The 18,526-nt window shown below is 33.8% G+C and overlaps 1 protein-coding gene across 1 annotated transcript; it reads left to right on the top strand.

The window, feature by feature from the left end:
* Nucleotides 1–9,974, top strand: LOC145626402 (inactive glucose-6-phosphate 1-dehydrogenase 4, chloroplastic-like). The gene is made up of 12 exons (XM_081678831.1): nt 1–273; nt 1,931–2,174; nt 2,397–2,641; nt 3,177–3,271; nt 5,725–5,839; nt 5,975–6,180; nt 6,271–6,379; nt 6,461–6,501; nt 6,600–6,720; nt 6,801–7,003; nt 8,616–8,816; nt 9,484–9,974. Exons 1-12 carry the CDS (start codon nt 193–195, stop codon nt 9,719–9,721), a joined length of 1,899 nt encoding a protein of 632 aa, XP_081534957.1. The 5' UTR covers nt 1–192; the 3' UTR covers nt 9,722–9,974.
* The last annotated feature ends 8,552 nt before the right edge of the window (nt 9,975–18,526 follow it).

Below are 18,526 nucleotides of genomic sequence, written 5' to 3'. Positions count from 1 at the left end.
CCGTTAAGTGTTGTAACACTACACTATTCAAGTTTTGGATTAAACTTTCATTGTTTCGTAAACTGGGCAACAAAGTTCACTGTTCGCCGGAATTTTCCCATTTCTTAATACTGAATTTGATCATCAATTCAACTGAGTTTCTAAATTTCCAAAACTTGAAATGCAATAAATTTTGAAATCAGACAAACCAAGATGTCGCTTTCAACGTTTTCTTCATCAATTCACACCCAAAATTTGTCAAGACAACCTGTAATACCACGTTCAAGCTCTCTGGTTAGTCTTTTACCAAGGTTGTGATTTTATTTGATTTTTGTTTAAATTTTTGCACTTATTACTTAAAATTTTCAATTTTTTGATGTGGGGTTTTGCTGAAATCTTTTCAAGCCTTAAACTTTTTGCTAAGTGATTGTCTAATTATGTTTTACCAATGATTTAATTAGTATCATGTTCATATGTTTCATTTATTTATGTGATTATCTAATTATGTTACAACAGTTTAATTATTTTCATGTTTATATATTTGGTATTTGATTGATTTATGTTTGTGAAGTTATATTGCAATGTTCTTTCAAAAAAAGTTATATTGCAATGTTGGGAAATAAGAAAGGAGCATTTTGCTAGAAAGTCTAAATTATTTGGTTAAATTTGATTATTATTTGGATGAAAAAGGAGAATTCTAAGTCTCTAGGTGAAGTAATTAAGTGGGGATGGGGTGGGGTGGGGTGGAAAGGAGGTGGTCCAAGTAGACTAGTATATATAGTTGACAAAGTTTGTTTCTCAACTGATGTCCCATGAATTTTGACTTGTTTAGCTTCTTGTGTTTGTTCTAAAAAGATATTTTTCTTTGAACAATTATTTCTGATTTGGTTGGCCTGAATGTAAGTCTAAATATGAAATGTCTTCAACATGTGGTGGGAAGTTCTTGAACTAAGCCTGTCAGTCTGTCACAGTTGACGCGTTGGGGATTGAGAAATTATTGCAGGTTGGAACTTGATATAGCCGGGTGTAATACATCTTATTTGGGAACTATCTGTAGAATAAGGCAGGGTATAAAGGTATGATAACAATATTCTAGGGTATGAATCATGGATCTGGATGACTTTATTGTTGTTTATGGTCTGGTTAATGAGGATAACATTAACTCTATAATCTGAGGACCTTTAACGTTATGTTGGACTCGCCACCTTACATTTTTCAAATTGTTCCCAGTAGTGACATAAAGACGTGTCCTTAGGCTGTTAGGCATACTTATCCTGAAAAAACGAAGCAAAAGGTGTGTTGTTGAGCATATACTTCCTCATTGTTTCAAACTTGTACTTTTGGTAGTGGGAGAATGCTAGGAATTAGCTTTAGAACAGTAAGATAATAAGCTAGGAAGATGTAGAAAATGGCAGACAAAGGGATAGATTGTATTATCAAACAGAGTATTCAATAATACAGGGCCTTCTTTCGAGAGGAAGGTGCTCTCCAAAACAACTTTCCTTAACAAATTTCTGCATACCTTCCCCCTCACCCCCATCTCCTATTAATACCCAAAAATTAACCAGCAAACTCTAGAAGCTGCTAGCAAAAGGAATCAAGATAACAAACTCAATAACTAACTTATTCATGAATTACTACTTTACCCTCTCCCCCAAAACTGATTTCTTAACAACTTCCCTCTCATCAATTGTTAGTATTCTTGGGCCTTCTTGCCTAAGTGAAACTGATACCAGGCTTGGGCAGATCCCTTGCAGAGAAAGTGAAATGATCAATGTCGTTCAATTGATTTTGGTGAAACTTTTGCTCATTTTTAGAGTGCAAATGTTCCTGTCTAGATGTTATATTGTTTTTTGCCCAACACAAGAGGACCATCTATATAGCAAATAGAAGGCTTAACGTACTTACATTTAATTATATATGACTATGTTCTGTTTGGTATAATTTACAGGTGACAGGAGATTACCAGGCTTCCCCAACATCTAATCTTGTTCTATGTGGGCATGCTAGCAATTTTTGTCACAAGTTCCGTGGCTTAAAACTTTGGATTCTAAAAAATCTGAACATAAAATTGTGCAACAGAAAATATGGACAAGAAATCAAACGTAAAACATCAAGAGTTCTTGACCGCAATTTTTTGGCTGATTCTTCAAGGATAGTTTCTTCATATGAGAATCAGGTTCGAGATGAAACAGGTGGTAAAGACCTGCTGAGAGTCTACTGTCTTGCCTAGCATATTTTATCAGCTTTCATATAACAATTTACTAGATTAAGAGAGGAGATAACAACAATAAAGTTCTTATGAAATTTAAGAGGTTTCAAATTAGGGTTCTCCCTTCTCTCTTGTACTTTGGGAATTGTCTCTTCATTTTAGTTTGACATTTAAGGAATTGACAATTTGTAAATGTAACTTGCAGACTCACTTGGTGAAACAAGAAATGTTTCAATTCCCGAGGGAAGCTCAACTCGCAACTCGTCTCCAAAAGTGTCTTTATTATATGGATCTTCATATGTTATGCAAACAAGTTCCGTTGGTTTCTCTCTTAAAGAGGCTGAGGCACTGTCTCTTAGTATTGCAGTTATAGGAGCAACAGGTGACCCTTCCAGGAAGAAAATATTTCCAGCATTATTTGCTCTATATTACAGCGGCTTCCTTCCTGAGGTGGGACCCCTTTTATGTTCATTTTGGCTTACTTGGTTGCTGTTATTACCACATCTTTATCATATTATATTGCTGTGTCAAATCCGTCATCAGAACCTGAAATCAATTCATGACCTTGGTAGTGATTTACCTCATTGGTTGATCATTACCCTATTGAATCAGCAAATAGAAGCTGGATATGCAGATGTTAGTGAATGAGTGCTTCGTTTCTTTTGTCAAAGTAAATTTTGATCACATTTAAGACGATAGAGTGCCCAGGATTGCCAGCAAGTAGCAATTATAACAACTAATGCAACTTAGCATGAGTAAGAAGTTGAGAGGTGGAACAAGGATGAAAATAGGGGAATGGGGACAAGAGGGATAATAATTTGAGAAGCTGTTCATGACTTTTTTTTTTCTTTTTTTGGTAAAAAAAGAACTCACTGGTTTGGCCTCGTGTATGTATTATTTTACCATGATAGCTTTGGAACTCATGTGTACTCTCTCTGACCAAATATGATGTTGCCATCTCAAGTTATGATTTTATTGATTGCAGAATGTTCGAATATTTGGGTATTCCAGAGAAAAACTGACAGATGAAGACCTGAGATCCCTAGTAGCATCAACTTTGACATGTCGTGTTGATCATCAGTATGACCTTTTACCTTGATTAGTTTGGCTTATGATCTATTAAAATGTTTTTTGCCAATTATAAACAACTTTATATGCACATACTACGAAACATTGCTTTTGCTTTATAAAGTGCTCCGTAGTAACTGAAAGATATGGATTTGCACTGGAAGAAGAGCTACTGATGCCCCAGCATTGATGAGAGGTAAGATCCTAGGCCTAAATAGAGCAAGTGAAATTAGTTCTCCGCTCATCCTGATGCATGAGATGTTAGAGGTTTCATTGAGCCTCATAAACATTTAAACATAATTAGCTTAAGAATGGAAGTAAACAAGATGAATGTTGTAGATGGAGGTTTCATTGAGTTTGACAAGGATGATCAGATATAGGTGGGCTGGAGGCATACAAGGGTTTCCGTTTTTGTTCATGTGATACAGTGGTTCATTCCCAGCTCATGTACTGTGAGTCTGTGACATTATGTTTCTCAACGTGAGTATGAATGTCAGGTGCAGGAACATATCATGATTGTTAAGACTTGTTGAAAACATATCTCAAGTTTTTTGTGAGCAGATATCTGACATACTCCTCTTTTCCTGTCCCTTATATTCACAATTTCTCTTACAATTATGTGGTTCAAGATAACTGAAGTGTCGGGTAAGGATTCCATACCCTTGTTGCACTATTGAGTGTCCACCACAGGTACGAAGAGTTGAAGTAGCTTAGATTGACATATTATGGGGGTTTCAGTGTCGAGTGTCCGCCAAAGGCACGAAGAGTTGAAGTAGCTTAGATTGACATATAATGGGGGTTGCAGTGTCAAGTGTCCGCTACAGGTACGAATAGTTGAAGTAGCTTAGATTGACATATATTTTTGTTGGGGGGCGGGCTATCCTGTACTATTTCAAAGCAGCTTATGGTTCTAGCCAGAAATTGGCCTTCTTGTCAACACAACATGATACCCACATTGGTGTGAGACTTGAGGTGCTATTGATATTGTGTAACTGTATGATTTTTTTGAACCTCAGAGCTTAGGTTGAGCATATTCAGAGATAATAAAAGACAAGGAGATGACAGGAATTTGTGGTCAAATTGTGGGGTGGGGTTCTTTAAGCCTGAGTATTTTTTAATTTTAATTTTAATTTTAATTTCTTATTGACCTTTCAAGGTAGTATATATTCAGGGAATATAGCATGTTAGGGCCAGATCTTGTAAGTTTTTAACTGTATCAGTTCAGCATAATTAATATAAAAAGTGTAGGCTGTGAGGGGCTTTCAGTTTCCATGTAGCCTGGCCTTGTGGAGTAGGTAAGGCTCTGAAATGGGCCTTCATGGCAGTATGCTTAAGTGTTTGAGGTGTAATAGTAAAATTAGTTTGGCAAGGCAAGACCTAGAGAGGGTATATTCATGTGACATAGTGCATCCTTCTGATCAGGTTTCACAGCAACAAGACCAAGTGGCAGAATAATGTTATTAAACAGGGTTGCTAATGTATTTTTTTTTTTTATGAATTTAATTAAAAAATTAAGAAGAAAATTTTGTGAAACTGATGATTGTTGTAATATGGAAGCAATGAAATCACCAATGGAGCAGTACAACATATAACCCAGACCTCAGAGTGGCTTGAATTACAAGAAGAAAGAGAAAATTATCTCAAAATTTCTGAATGGTTATTTCTCTACACTCATATCCACCCATTCGTTGAATTTCTACCAACTTCACACCTAAGGCATTTTTTAACTGAATTGCTGACCATCAGGCTACACTCGCATTTGGGGTACATCAGCTTAATAAGAAAGGCTTATGCTAATGCATTACAAAAAGGTTGAAGGAAACATTCTCTTACTGATATCACAAATACTATGGATGTGGCCTGATCATAGGATATGGAAACCAGTAATTGTGCTGTTGTCCTTGGATGATCAAGGCAATTATCAAGGAAATAACATTCCCGAGCCTACAGAGGTGAATGAAAAATGAGAGTTATTTCACAAAGTTACTACGGCATCATTGTCTGTCTAATAGCAACTTTTCCTGGGTGTGTTGTAGTCTTAGCTTATTAAGTTTTCTACTCTCTTAGTCTCTTGTGAAGCGCTCAGCTAATGAATATTTGGATACTGTGGGCTGGAAAAGAAAAAAAAAAAAAAAAACTGTATCTAAGTCACCATGTAATTTGCAGGACTTTTATGTCTTAGTGTGCTCGCTCAAGAACAACATCAGTGGTTAGCTTTTGTGAAAAAATAATTCTCCATGTTATGTCCTGTTGCTTTGAAGTCCCTTACCTTACTCTTCTACTTTCTATTATGTTTTTACATATGTTAACATTTTATTTAGTTTGTTTGGGAGGAGGGGAGGGTGATTTGGGGTTTGGAGCATGGTAAATTATTCCAACTGTCTTTTTCTCATATCTTTTCTGAGGGTCAATTTGTTCCATGTAGATGCATGCATCGCCATGTTCCTCATTCATTTGTTATGCAGGCAGAACTGTGGGAGCAAAATAGACTCTTTTCTTAGCAAGACATACTATATTGGCGGAGATTATGACAACCAAGAAGGAATCTTGAAGCTCAATGCAAGGATGGAGCAAGTTGAGGTAGATTTTGGTTTACGCTCTTGTTTCAAAATTGTGATAAATGGATAAATATGAGATGAATGAAGTTTCTTTTACAAGTATAGGTGGTCTATAATGGAATTATCTGAAGTTTAAATATGCAACCTGTATTCTCAGGGAGACCATGGAGCAAATCGGATCTTTTACCTGTCAGTGCCACAGGAAGCTGTGTTAAATGTTGCATCCTGTATTGCTGATAAAGCACAAGCAAAAATAGGATGGAACCGTATAATAATTGAAAAGCCCTTCGGCTTAGATGCTTTGTCTTCTAATATGTTGACAAACTCTCTTCTTTTGAAATTTGAGGAGAAGCAAATATACAGGTGTTAATTAATATCCTGTATTCTTGCTGTATGTGATATTGTGATTGTCCTATAGTAGTTCTATATGCCTGACAAAATGGTTTTTTGCAGGATGGATCATCTTCTGGGAAGAAATCTTATAGAAAACCTTACTGTTTTAAGATTCTCTAATCTAGTTTTTGAGCCATTATGGAGTCGTAAATTTATACGTAATGTGCAGGTATATATCTTCCTTTCTTTACGTCGGCTTATTTCATAATATGGAAATACACAAATTGACTTCTAATGCAATTATGTGCAGATTATTCTATCCGAGGAACTGATTTTAGAGAGTCAATCAAGGCAATATAGATCCATTATTCAAATTTTCAATTTCGAATTCATTATTTGTCTTCCCCAATAGTCCTAATCATAACTTTTGAAATTTCCTTCCTGTGCAGGTATTCTGGCGATTATGGAGTTATCCGAGAGATGGTGCATAGTCATATACTCCAAATGGTAGCACTTCTTGCCATGGAAACTCCTATAAGTCTTGATGGTGAGGATATCCGAAATGAGAAGGTGTGCTACCCTTAAAGTCTTATGTAGACCTTAGTGTCATAACATGCAAGCATATTACTTACAGACAAGCATAATTGCAGGTCAAGGTTCTGAGGTCAATTGGTAAACTGGAACCTAAAGATGTCATCCTTGGACAATACAAGGCTATGTCCAAAGACAAAATTGACATCTCTGTGACATCAATGACCCCATCATTCTTTGCAGCAGCTTTGTACATCAATAATGCACGATGGGATGGTGTACCATTTCTGATCAGAGCTGGGACAGGACTCGTCTCACACAGGTATGTGACTACCACTCTACCAGAGCATTGCTGAGAAACATTTGAGTGCATGTCTTCTAGTAATTTGCAACAGCCCCGATAAACTTATCTTTATTGCACTAAATGCTCTATGGAAAATGAATTTTGATCAGTAAATTTCTAAAATATTTTGAATTGCTGTCCTATCATTGCCCCTCCTTTGTGATAGAAGAAGGAATTTGAATGTTGTGTATGAAGAATGGTGGGAAAATCATCAAAGCACTTAGAGATAGAGAATCTATCAATCTGCAGTAGATGAAGTTGTGCCTTTACCTCCAATTGTTGTTGAACTCATGCTTCTTGTTTGCTTATAGAGACAGACAAAGAGAGGCCTCTATCACTTTGAAATTTACACAATTATTATGAACTCTCAAGTTATCACTATTGGATGATTGTATATAAATCTGTGCCTTCACTTGTAATTATCATATGAAAACATTTCTTGTAGCTTATGGGATATGGACAGTCAACGTTAGGCCTACTACTTTGAAATGCCATCCTCACAAAATTATCTTTGGGTTGATATGAACTTTTTTTGTTGTTGAGGATTGATAAGTGTCACGGTGTCAAAGCCTTCCCAACTAGACCTGGGTATAGGGTTTGGATCAAGGTTAAAGGGTTTATTGGAAGGGTCCTTTAATGGACAAGGTTAGTACATGGCCAAAATGCTAGCCCAATTTTGTGGATAAGAAAATAGATGAAATAAAAACTTATGTGTATTTACTTATGGTTACTTTTGTCTCTATCTTCCATTCTTTTATCTTGCTTGTTTATCGACCTTCTATTGACCCGCGACCCACATTGGCCCAATAAAATGTGACATGACCTGACTCGCCTAACAACCAGGTGTATCCCCCAACCATCAATTATGACAAAATTTATGTGTGACATGTGAAGCTTCAACTCTGTGATTGGTTGGGCGTACTAGTTAAGGGAAAGTGGCACATTTGGTATTGCAATTTAGGCTGTTCAAATTAGCTTGGGGAAGAAGGCATGAAGTTAATTGGAGATGCGGAAGTCGGAAAATGTTATACATATGCAATTTCAGTTGGAAAGAAAATTGAGTAAATTTTACTACTTCGTATTTGTTTTAGACTTTTAGCTTGTTAATGGAGGCATCTGTCCAGTCGAAAGCCTGGGTTAGTGACTCTCCTTGGTGATGATTTAAGTGCAGTGCTTATAAAACTATTTAACATAATTCCCCCTAAATTCTCGTCTGCCTCGTGTCTATATCACTGATTTCAGCATATGATATGTTCACCTCTGCTGGAACCACCAGGTTTGTTAGATTGGAAAGTGGATGGACAGTGAGCTACATAGAAAACAGAATTTAGCAAGCATAAGGATTGATACTAGTAGATATATAGCATGGAATAAGGATCTTAATGCAATTTTGTTGAAATTTTGAAAAGGAAAGGAAGGTTTGATTGATTAATTTTATATGGAGAATCCGATGCATAAGCCAAGTTCAGCTGTACTAGAAAAAACTAATCGCGTATGGTGATACTGTTGATGCATGGATTGTGGAACACTTGTTAGATCTCCCAAGTGGCTTGATATTTGATTTCTGACCTTAAGGAACTTGTATTTGTAGGATGGAAATACGTATACAGTTTGATCATGTTCCAGGAAACATTTACAGAGGGCTTATGGGGCATAATATTGACCTTGCTACTAATGAATTGATATTGCAAGATGTTCCTGATGAAGCTATTCTGATCAGAGTCAATAACAAGGTTCCTGGCCTAAGTTTGCATCTGGATGCTTCAGAACTGAACTTGCTTTACAAAGACAAGTAAGCTCTCTCTTTTTTTTTTTCAACTCTCATGTTAATCTTATGCATGAACTGGATGTATGATGCTTAGTCTTGGATTCAAATTTCAATTAATCGTCTGGTTTAGTTATTGATCTAAGTCAAGCAATATCTCTTGTAACTCAGGCGGTGCACCTTGCATGTCTGGCCTAGTTGAAGATGTACTTGAAAAATAAGACCAGACTATCATATTAGTTAAAAGAGAAATCACTGGGCATAAGATTTTCATAGAGTACAAAAATATGTTAATTTATGCCCAACTTACCTTAGTTCAATATTGTATAAGTTCAGATATCATCATATCAACATAGGATAAGCTGATAAGGGGTACATCTAGGAATTGTATGATGGGAAAATGAAGGATAACAACTTTAAACACAATCTTTACCAACAAACCACATGCGAATCCTTAATCGTATTGGTTAAATGTTTTGGGAATTAAGAAAAGTGGAAATCGATAAAATTGGCAATATTATGTACTTTTATTAGGTATGGAGTGTATTTACTATTTAGTACATGGGTGTAGGAAAGTGTTGATCTTCCTGTTTTTGGTTAACTAATGTGACACCCCCAGGAGAGTCCGAGCATCATGTATTTGAATTGTTTTTGCTAGAATTTGCTCACTCTTTCTTGATTGCATCATCTTTAGGTACAGTGCTGAGGTGCCTGATTCATATGAACACCTTATTCTCGATGTTATAGAAGGAGACAACCATCTATTCATGAGAAGTGATGAGCTCGCTGCTGCATGGAATATTCTTAATCCTGTCCTACAAGAGATCGGCGAGAAAAACATTAGTCCGGAAATGTATGACATAGGTGGAAGAGGTCCAGAGGGAGCATACTATCTCTGGGCAAAACATGGAGTTCGATGGGTGGAAGACTAAGTACGCTTTCTTCTTGCTCCCTAACTGTCCTTTTTAACCAGTTCTTTCGTCTTATCAGCATCGAGTACATGTTTTTGAAGTCTCTGTGTTGCTGTTGTAGTTTTATAAAATTGTGATGACATTGTTGATGGGTTGGTAAGAATGGTAACCAGTGATAGTACTGCCTAACATAGAGCCATATCGACAAGTTGTTGATACTGCACATGGTCTTTATCGATTGACATTAAGGGGGCTCATTTGAGGGGGGGAGATAAGGGAAATCCCTCAAATGAGTCCCATAATGTTTGATCCCTAGACCTCAGGAATACGAGGTGATAGTGATGCCACTATGCCATCAACCTCATCCTCAGAAATATGTGACGTATAATTTCTAACGTGTTATAGAACATACGGAGTACAAATATCTTACAAGTGAAGATATTCTTTAGTTATTCCACTCGAGAACAATAAATATTGTATTGGAAAAATCTTCCACGTTCTTTTTATGTCTATCTCACACTTTTCCGTCGCATTATACGGTTCTTGAAAGGAGCTGATTTTGCATTTTTTAGACTCATAGAATCTAATTCCAAAGCATCATTTTTAGCCTGTCAAAAATTTTTAAATCACACTTTAATATCTTTCCAGCAATGCCTCTTCTTTTGCTTAAAAAAAAAAAAAAAAAAAAAAAAAAACATATTGTTGAAAAATGCACAATACGAGTACAGTACAGTACTATTTTTTTTTTTATTGAAATGAATTAAATTACTGACAGTTGAGGCTTCGTTTAATTAATTTTTTATATATTTTTTTGAATGAAAATCCATTTAATATTATTAAATCATGAAAAACATGTGAATGCAGAAACGTGGAAAGTCAGAATAAAATTAATTTCTCATCTACTCTGACCAATATTTTTATTTATTTTTTAATTTTTTTGTGGTTTGTTTAATAATTTCCCATATATACATGTATGTGAATTAAAAACATGGGTGGGTGATTCAGATTTTGATTGGGGAATCCCAAATATTGGAGTAGCTGTTTTTGAGTTGAATTTGTCCTTATTTTTATTAATTTTTTAACATGTTTTTTGTGTTAATTAATTCACAAGAATATGAGGGTTTTTTTTAATCATCATTTTCTTTAATTAAGGATTATATATTTGTACTAATGATTCTGAAGGAGTTAAGTCTTTAGTCAAAATGTGTAGAGAAGAACCCCGTATACATGGGTGTTTGGAAATGACTTTAAAATTTCAAGTTGAATTTTGTTATGAATTTAAGATTAAGCTACAAAAAATTAAAATAACAATTGGATAGACTTGTTCTAGATTAAGGTACCGGAAATTAAACTACTCACAATTTGATAGACCTAACTAAGTATTTTTTTAAGGGTAATGTTATATGTAGCCCTAAGGGCTATATATAAGCATTAAAATACTTTTGAAAATTGTATAAAATTAGGAATTTATGACAAAAACACGCGTAAATCAGTGTTATTAGTGTTTATATTTTGATGATTTTTCAACTTTTTACGATTTTCAAGTGTAAATTTAATGTTTATATGTAGCCCTAAGGGCTATGTATAACATTTTCCTTTTTTTAATTAAATATTTTTAATCGAGTTAAAATGCTCATAGACTTTCTCTTCCCAACGTCAAAGATTGATTTTTTTTTTTAAAAAAAATCTCGATTATGTTCCTTAATATTCCGTACTCGTATATGATTAGGAAAATATCTAGTCTTTTCAATTTTTCATACTTTCTCCGTTTTTTTAGTCACGTTTGTCAATGCATAAATTCAATCATTAATATCTTTAATTACCGATAAACAAAAATTATAAAAAATTGATATTTTGAAAATTATACACCGTGACGAATCTAATAAGGCCTCACATGGCTATATTTTTCATTACGTATAATTCACGAAACATGGTCAAAGAAAAGTGTATAAATAGTGCTAAAATCAAAACGTGTCAACTAAAAAACGGAGGTAGTAGTACTTAATTGTAGCAATATGGGTTCTTAGAGTTCTTTCATATTATACACGTTGGCATGTGTGACGATGTGTCATGTATCTTAGACTCTTAATTGTATTTTTTTTTAGCTCCAATGGTTAAGCTAGTAGCTAAAAACTACGGAGTATTGAAAATTGCAAACAAGTTCCAAAATTTTAACTCGATTTTTATTCTAAAGATAATTTTACTCTATTTCATTCCTTTGACAAATTCGTTTTACAACCTTATCTTCCTTACCTTCACTCTATTTTAATTCTACACACACTCTCTCTCGTTAATTCTATTTGGTGTTTATTATACTCCCTCTGTATTTTAATAAGGGTCTTCTGAACTGAACTGATTGGAGCTAAACTGAACTGAACTTAGTTGAAATGAATATTTTATTGAGAGAGAGAAATTAAGAGCTGAACTGAATTGATTGGAGCTGAATTGAACTGAACTGAAATTAAGTAAATGTGAACAGACCCTAAGTGTTACACTTACTAAATCCGACCGTGTTTTAGTAAGGGTTACATTTTTTTTTTTTTTTGGCAAAATCTCTCTACTCTCATGGTCCTTACTTAAACTTACTACTACGGCACTTTTATTTTTTATTATATCTTTCCTCTCACATTCGTTACTCTTCAATAAACTATTAGCTTCATTATCTTTCTTTTATATTTTTTTCAGACTCCAATTATCTCACTTACCTCTTATTCTATTTAAGTCAATTAAATTACCTAAAAGTCTAAAACTATGTATCGGTCAAAACACGGAGGGAGTATGATAATTAGAGCATTGTATTGATTATGATTATGAAACACCACAAAATTAGTGATAGTAGGGTTACTTGCCAATCAATTAGTCAAAAGTAAATGTAAAAAAACTAGCCAATTTTGTAGGAGTAATACTTTTCTCCTAGGAATAATACTTTTTCTCCCTAATAAAAAAATAATACTTTTCTTCTATAAAATAATTATAGTGGGGGAGTAGTAAGTAATTAACGTAATTAAAAGGAAAGAAGACGCCACACATTATTTGTGGCATAACATAAGGATGTCGGCAACTGGGCATCATCTACATGACATCATATTAAATCTTCAAACTAGTGGCCAACATTACGTTATGGACCATGATGCAATCCATGATGCTTCCTCTCTCCTAACTACCATTAGGTAACTTCATTGTCATCACCACCACCTCCGCGACCCCACCATCTCGATTATGTATTTATTTTGATAGATAAGGAGAAAACGTCTTATTGAACTGACACTTTATACAGGGTTGTGACTTGTGAGATATAAATATATATCGGAGTACTAATTTTTACAATTAGACCAAGTATTACTTGATAGCTTTGTTATAATTTACTATTCTAGCACGTAATTAGTGTATGATATATGATTATATGGGTATATGTTTCTTTATTATTTTGACCCTTAGAAATTTCTAGTCAAGATGGCTATATTCGTGATTCAGGCATTTACAATCAAATGTTGGCCCTACTAATATACTTTGCTTAATTTATAAAACTTAACCAGCGACCATAAAGAAGTATAGTCAATTGCTTTATTTTTGTTTAATACAGTACGCTTTTTTTGTTTTTTTTTTTGTTAACTTTATTTCTTTTTAGTTGTGATAAACTAATCATTGTTTATGACGTAGTATTAAGGTTGTCTTTCTCCTTACCTCAATTAATTTATTTTATTTTTATAAAGTTAGGTTTAGTGTGATTTACTCCGTACTTGGATTTTCGCTATAAGTTCTCTGTTTCTATAAAAAGGATATAATAAAGCTACTTGTACTATTACAACGCAACTAATCTTTCCCCCATCACTATTAAAGTTAAGTTGTAGTCATTTCTACAATTCCTGTGATAAATTTTGCATTTTACAATTTCGAAAAAAAATGAAAAGTCGTACTTCCTCCGTTCTATTAATATTGCAACAATGGACTTTTTGCACTATTCATCACTCTTGTTTGACCATATAATATGAGTTATACGTTAAGCAAAATATAGTCAAGTGGGATCTTGTTGGATTCGTCTCATAAAATACTTTCACAATATCAACTTTTTATAATTTTTACTCTTACACAATTATAGATATTTAGCATATAAAAGGTGTTTCAGGATGCGTAATTTCCTCCTTGTTGCAATATTAACAGAACGGAGGAAGTAGTATTTACATAGAAGACTAGGACCATTCAAGCTTCGTTGAAATTTTTTCATACAACCAGATGCAAGTTGCATCAAAGTTTTTTTTTTTTTTTTTTTTGCTCATTTGATGATTAAATGAGCAATAACCATTCAATTTAAAAAAAAAAAAAAAAAAAAAAAAACAACTTAAATGTACCGTGCACCCTGCCATCTGGGTGTATATAACAGTTGTTAACTACTCGTAACCATTTTTTTATAAAAAATTTAATTTCAATGAAGTTTAACCTAGAAAAAGAAAGACTATATAACATTGACGGAGTCTGTGTGTCAATATGTTATAATAGTCAAACTTAATTATTAATTTCCCCTCTTTTTTATTTTTATTTTTTTTTTATTTTTCTCCTCTGTAAAATTAATTAGTACATCTTATATAAAGTAAACATTTCTTGGCAATCTATCCAATCAATTAGCACACCTTCTTTCTCTCTACTTCTATTCCACACACCCTTTTTTCTTCATCATGTAGTAAGCCATTGAACAACTCTGTATTCTTCTCTCCTTCATTCCACATTTCTTCCCCTAAAAAAACACCCATCTTTTCTAATGAGACAATTTATGGAAGGGGATACGAGGAAGAGGAAGATAATCGAGGAGGACGATGATGAAGACGAAGATATTAAGATAGAAAAGTTCTATGCTCTTATTAGGAGTGCTAAGGATATCCGTGATCAACTTCTTGATCCTGATGGATCGTTTAAATCACGAGCAAAAAAGGCGGTCGCTACGGAAAAGAAGGCAGAGGGTGTAAGAATTCGTGGGAATAATAATACTGATAAGAGTTTTGCAGCAGGAACAACAGCAGCCGTCTCGGCGGCGGCTGCTGCTGCTGCTGCTTCTAATAAATCTGATGCCCTGTACACTAACCAGCGCGCTGCTGCTGTCAGTACGACAGCAGCAGCGGCGGGTGGTGCTGCAGGTAGGAATAGCAGATCATCAGCAGAAGAAAAGAGCAAAAAAACAGCAGATCAGAGTAATAATTATAAAGGGGGTAGAATTATGTTGGATCTTAATCTTTCCCTTTAATGATGTAATATTTCTTATAGGATGTAAACATTAGATTTTTGGGTATGTATCTTTCTAATAATAGTAATTCTTTTCTTCATTTTTTAATTTCCTAAGTTAGTAAAATTAGCCCATTCCCTGTTAAATCTGGGAGATTGAGGCTATAATTTCAGATCTAATTAGAAATGTTAAATTAAAAATTGAAACTTTAATTAGCATTAAGTTGATGTTGAAAACCTGTAATTTTGGCTACCAGAAATATCAGCAGCTCAATTTGGTTATAGCCACATGTTTGATGATTCCATTTTACATCTGGATTTTGATGGTCGATTTTTTGGAACTTGCATTTATTGTCGGTTCTGAAATTAATGTATTTTGTAATTTTGAAGAGTTTTAAAATTAGTAGAAAGAAAACAAAAAGGATCATTTGTAAGTATGATGTAAGACAGTTGTATTTAGAAAATTAGAAATTCATTGTATTTTTTTGTATGACAGAAGAAATTTGTTTAGAATTTGGTACACCCAAGTGTATACGAGAAGTTGAAGCGAGATTTAATCGATTACTCGATTAGTGATGTTTGATATGTTTTCAAGTAATGCTATCTTCTTATACGTAATAGGCAATTCCCTTAGCTAAAAAGTTGCCATTTCACTAATTAAGGTACGATTTGTTGCATATTTTGTACTCATAGTATTATCTTCCAGAAAAATTAAAAAGATATTTCTGTATGGCAGTTAAATAAAAAGTAAGTTTTCTAAAGGGAGCTCCAATTTATGTTAATGAAAGAACAATATTTTTTTTGACAAAATGAAAGAACAATATTGTAGCTAATGTTATTTAATCATATAAGCTAATGTCCTTTTTTTTTTTAGTAATCAATAATTTAATGACAACTAGATACTAAATGCCAACCACCTTATTTTAAGCCAATGGTACAGAGATATGAATAATGAAAAGAGCAAAATCTAGATTTTTTTTTTTTTGTTTGGTGAAACTAGAAATCTCGTGAATAGGCCAGTGTTTATTTTACTAGTATCTGTATAAAATTTATTTAAAAAATTTCACTTGTTAGTTACATTTGAGCCTTGGTTCAGAAAACATTGGATTTGGGCCGGACCTCGAGCACCAAATCAATTATTTGAACTTCGAGTCAAGCTTAATCGAGCCTCGAGTCGAAATTGAGCTCACCTTTAAGCCGAGCCTACCTAGGCTTGGTTCTAACTCTTAACAACCTAATCTGCTGCCCACTTCACCATCAATACTCACTAATTACATGTATAAGATTGATTACAATTGTGCACAAGTTGATTGAAAAGTCATGCAGGCAAGTAGGATACACATGTGCATATATCACATTAGCAATCTACAAGTAGTAAATTCACTGAAAAGTCTTAGCGTACAAGCAGAAGCAACAAACAAGCACAGTCATGCACGCATCACTCGGTGGTCGAGTCGAGTTATCGTGACACCGAGAAAATTTGTTTTGTGTGGTAGAAACTTGAAGCAGCCTAAGAAATCCTGGCTGCTTTAGTATAGAAAAACTTAACCATGAGTTTATAACCTACATATATCATTAATATTGGACTTTTTAATACAGTAACACCCATTTGCAGCAGATATATACAGTAATATCTATTGACAGTCAATATATATTGTAATTATTGGGGTAAGAAATAATTAGGAACTTGAAAATTATGGCCTGGTATTGTGGCAACAGAAAGTGATCAGTAATTTAAATAATGTTTTCTTCTCCAATATAATGGAATTTTGGAAGTTCTATATTATTAGTCAGCTTGAATTACTGTATAATAAAGTTAATCATGTGCAAAATAAAAATAAAAAAAATAAGTGGATGCTAAACGCCCAATAATGGACATAACACAAATACACAATCGATTGAATTTAGATTATTAAGAGTCTAAGTTGAATGTTATCTCAGTTCCACTAAAATTGTCTCATATGAATCAATAAGTTATCACAAAAAATGATCAGTTCAAATAAGGCGATTTTTGTTAGACGGAGTGAATATAACGCGGTAATATTTCCAGAAAAGTAAAGTAGAAGTAAACGGTCACGGAGAGCCATCCAAGAGCGTGTACGAAGTTTCAAGTGAAATACCCGTGATAGGACATCAGAAAACACGTTTGGTTGCACTGTGTAAAATGTAAATAGAGAAAATATGTTATGGTTCAAAAGTACAATCAAAAGTCATAAAAGTAACGGACAGAAGAATTAGGACCCAACAAGCAACAAGTGGTCATAGGGATGCCAGACATGGCCGAGCCCGGTGCACTTGTGAAAAGGAGGGAATACCAACTACGTTTTAGACCATTCTCAATTTTGCTTATTTGTGTTCGACCCAAAATCTTGACCAATAATGGAATTCAGCCCTTAGCCAAACCTACTGTTAATTTTTTTTTAATTTTTTTTTAAAACAAAACCTGTTGTGTTTGGCTTAATTTCATTTCAGTTCAGTTTCTAATTTCTTTGTCTGATAAACAATTCATTTCAGCTTTATTCAGTTCGGTTCGATTAAGTTGTTTTCAATAAATCGGAACATTCCCTAAAAATAGTTGACATTTGCTGCATAGAAATGGCTCGCCTTCTATCATATAACTATTTTAAAGTTCATTGATAGAAAATTTAGGGTTCGTTTGGCGTCAGTGTGGTTTTCTGTTTTTTTGTTTTTAAAATCATATGATATATGTCATATAATGAATTAAAAATTAGTCAAACTTATTAAAATCATGATAATTTTGAAAACTGACAACAAAAAAGTGAAAATACCTTTTTCTTGTTTCCTGTTTTTGGTTTTTGGTTTTCAAAAAAACATAAAACTAAAAACAAAAACCGATGTCAAACACGCCCTTAGATGTTGGTGCAATTTTGAAAGCTAGGAGTACAATACTTGCTTAACGTTCCTAAACAATTGATAGAGAATTTTTATTCGGTCTGTAGGGATCTATTGATGTAGGTGCGATTCGATATGAGATCATAGTAACAAACTAACAATCCATCTACCCCATGGCTTAATCAAGAAGGTGGAGAAATTAGTAATGTCGGATCATGTTCTAGCTAGTGAATTGAAAGTTCAAAGGTGTGTAGTGTTTTGGTATCAAATCAATATTTGGTAGGGTTTCGTAATCTTTACATAACTTTTATTGGTTTTAGGCCAGGTTGATTCATAATGATAAAGTACGAAGTACTATTTTTTATCATATTCGTCATGTTCATGTCAACCTTTGGGTTTTGAATTGCATTATTATTACTTTACCATTCTCGGGTTTGATGCTAATGTTTTATTTATAACTTTTCATTGTGTACGTACAATGAAACCTACACTATAGCCTCATATTGTAAAGTGTTAGAAATGATAATCCGATAAACTATGTGTGGGGCGTTTGGTACGAGGGATAGGGAGAATAAAAGGATGAGACAATGATGGAGGATTATTGTAGGTTGCATAAGGATAAAAATAATGTTGTTATTTGTTTGGTACGAATTGGGAATTATATGGGGATAAGCAAGATTTTATTTATTTATTTTTTTTTTTTTTTGAGAGAAGCAAGAAATTTACTTAACTACCCTTGTTCATATTTCTCCTCTTTCT

The sequence above is a fragment of the Chenopodium album genome, chromosome 4, assembly GCF_948465745.1.
Source record: "Chenopodium album chromosome 4, dcCheAlbu1.1, whole genome shotgun sequence".
Taxonomy (NCBI): Eukaryota; Viridiplantae; Streptophyta; class Magnoliopsida; order Caryophyllales; family Amaranthaceae; genus Chenopodium; species Chenopodium album.
This window is presented reverse-complemented; position numbering and strand designations above follow the sequence as displayed.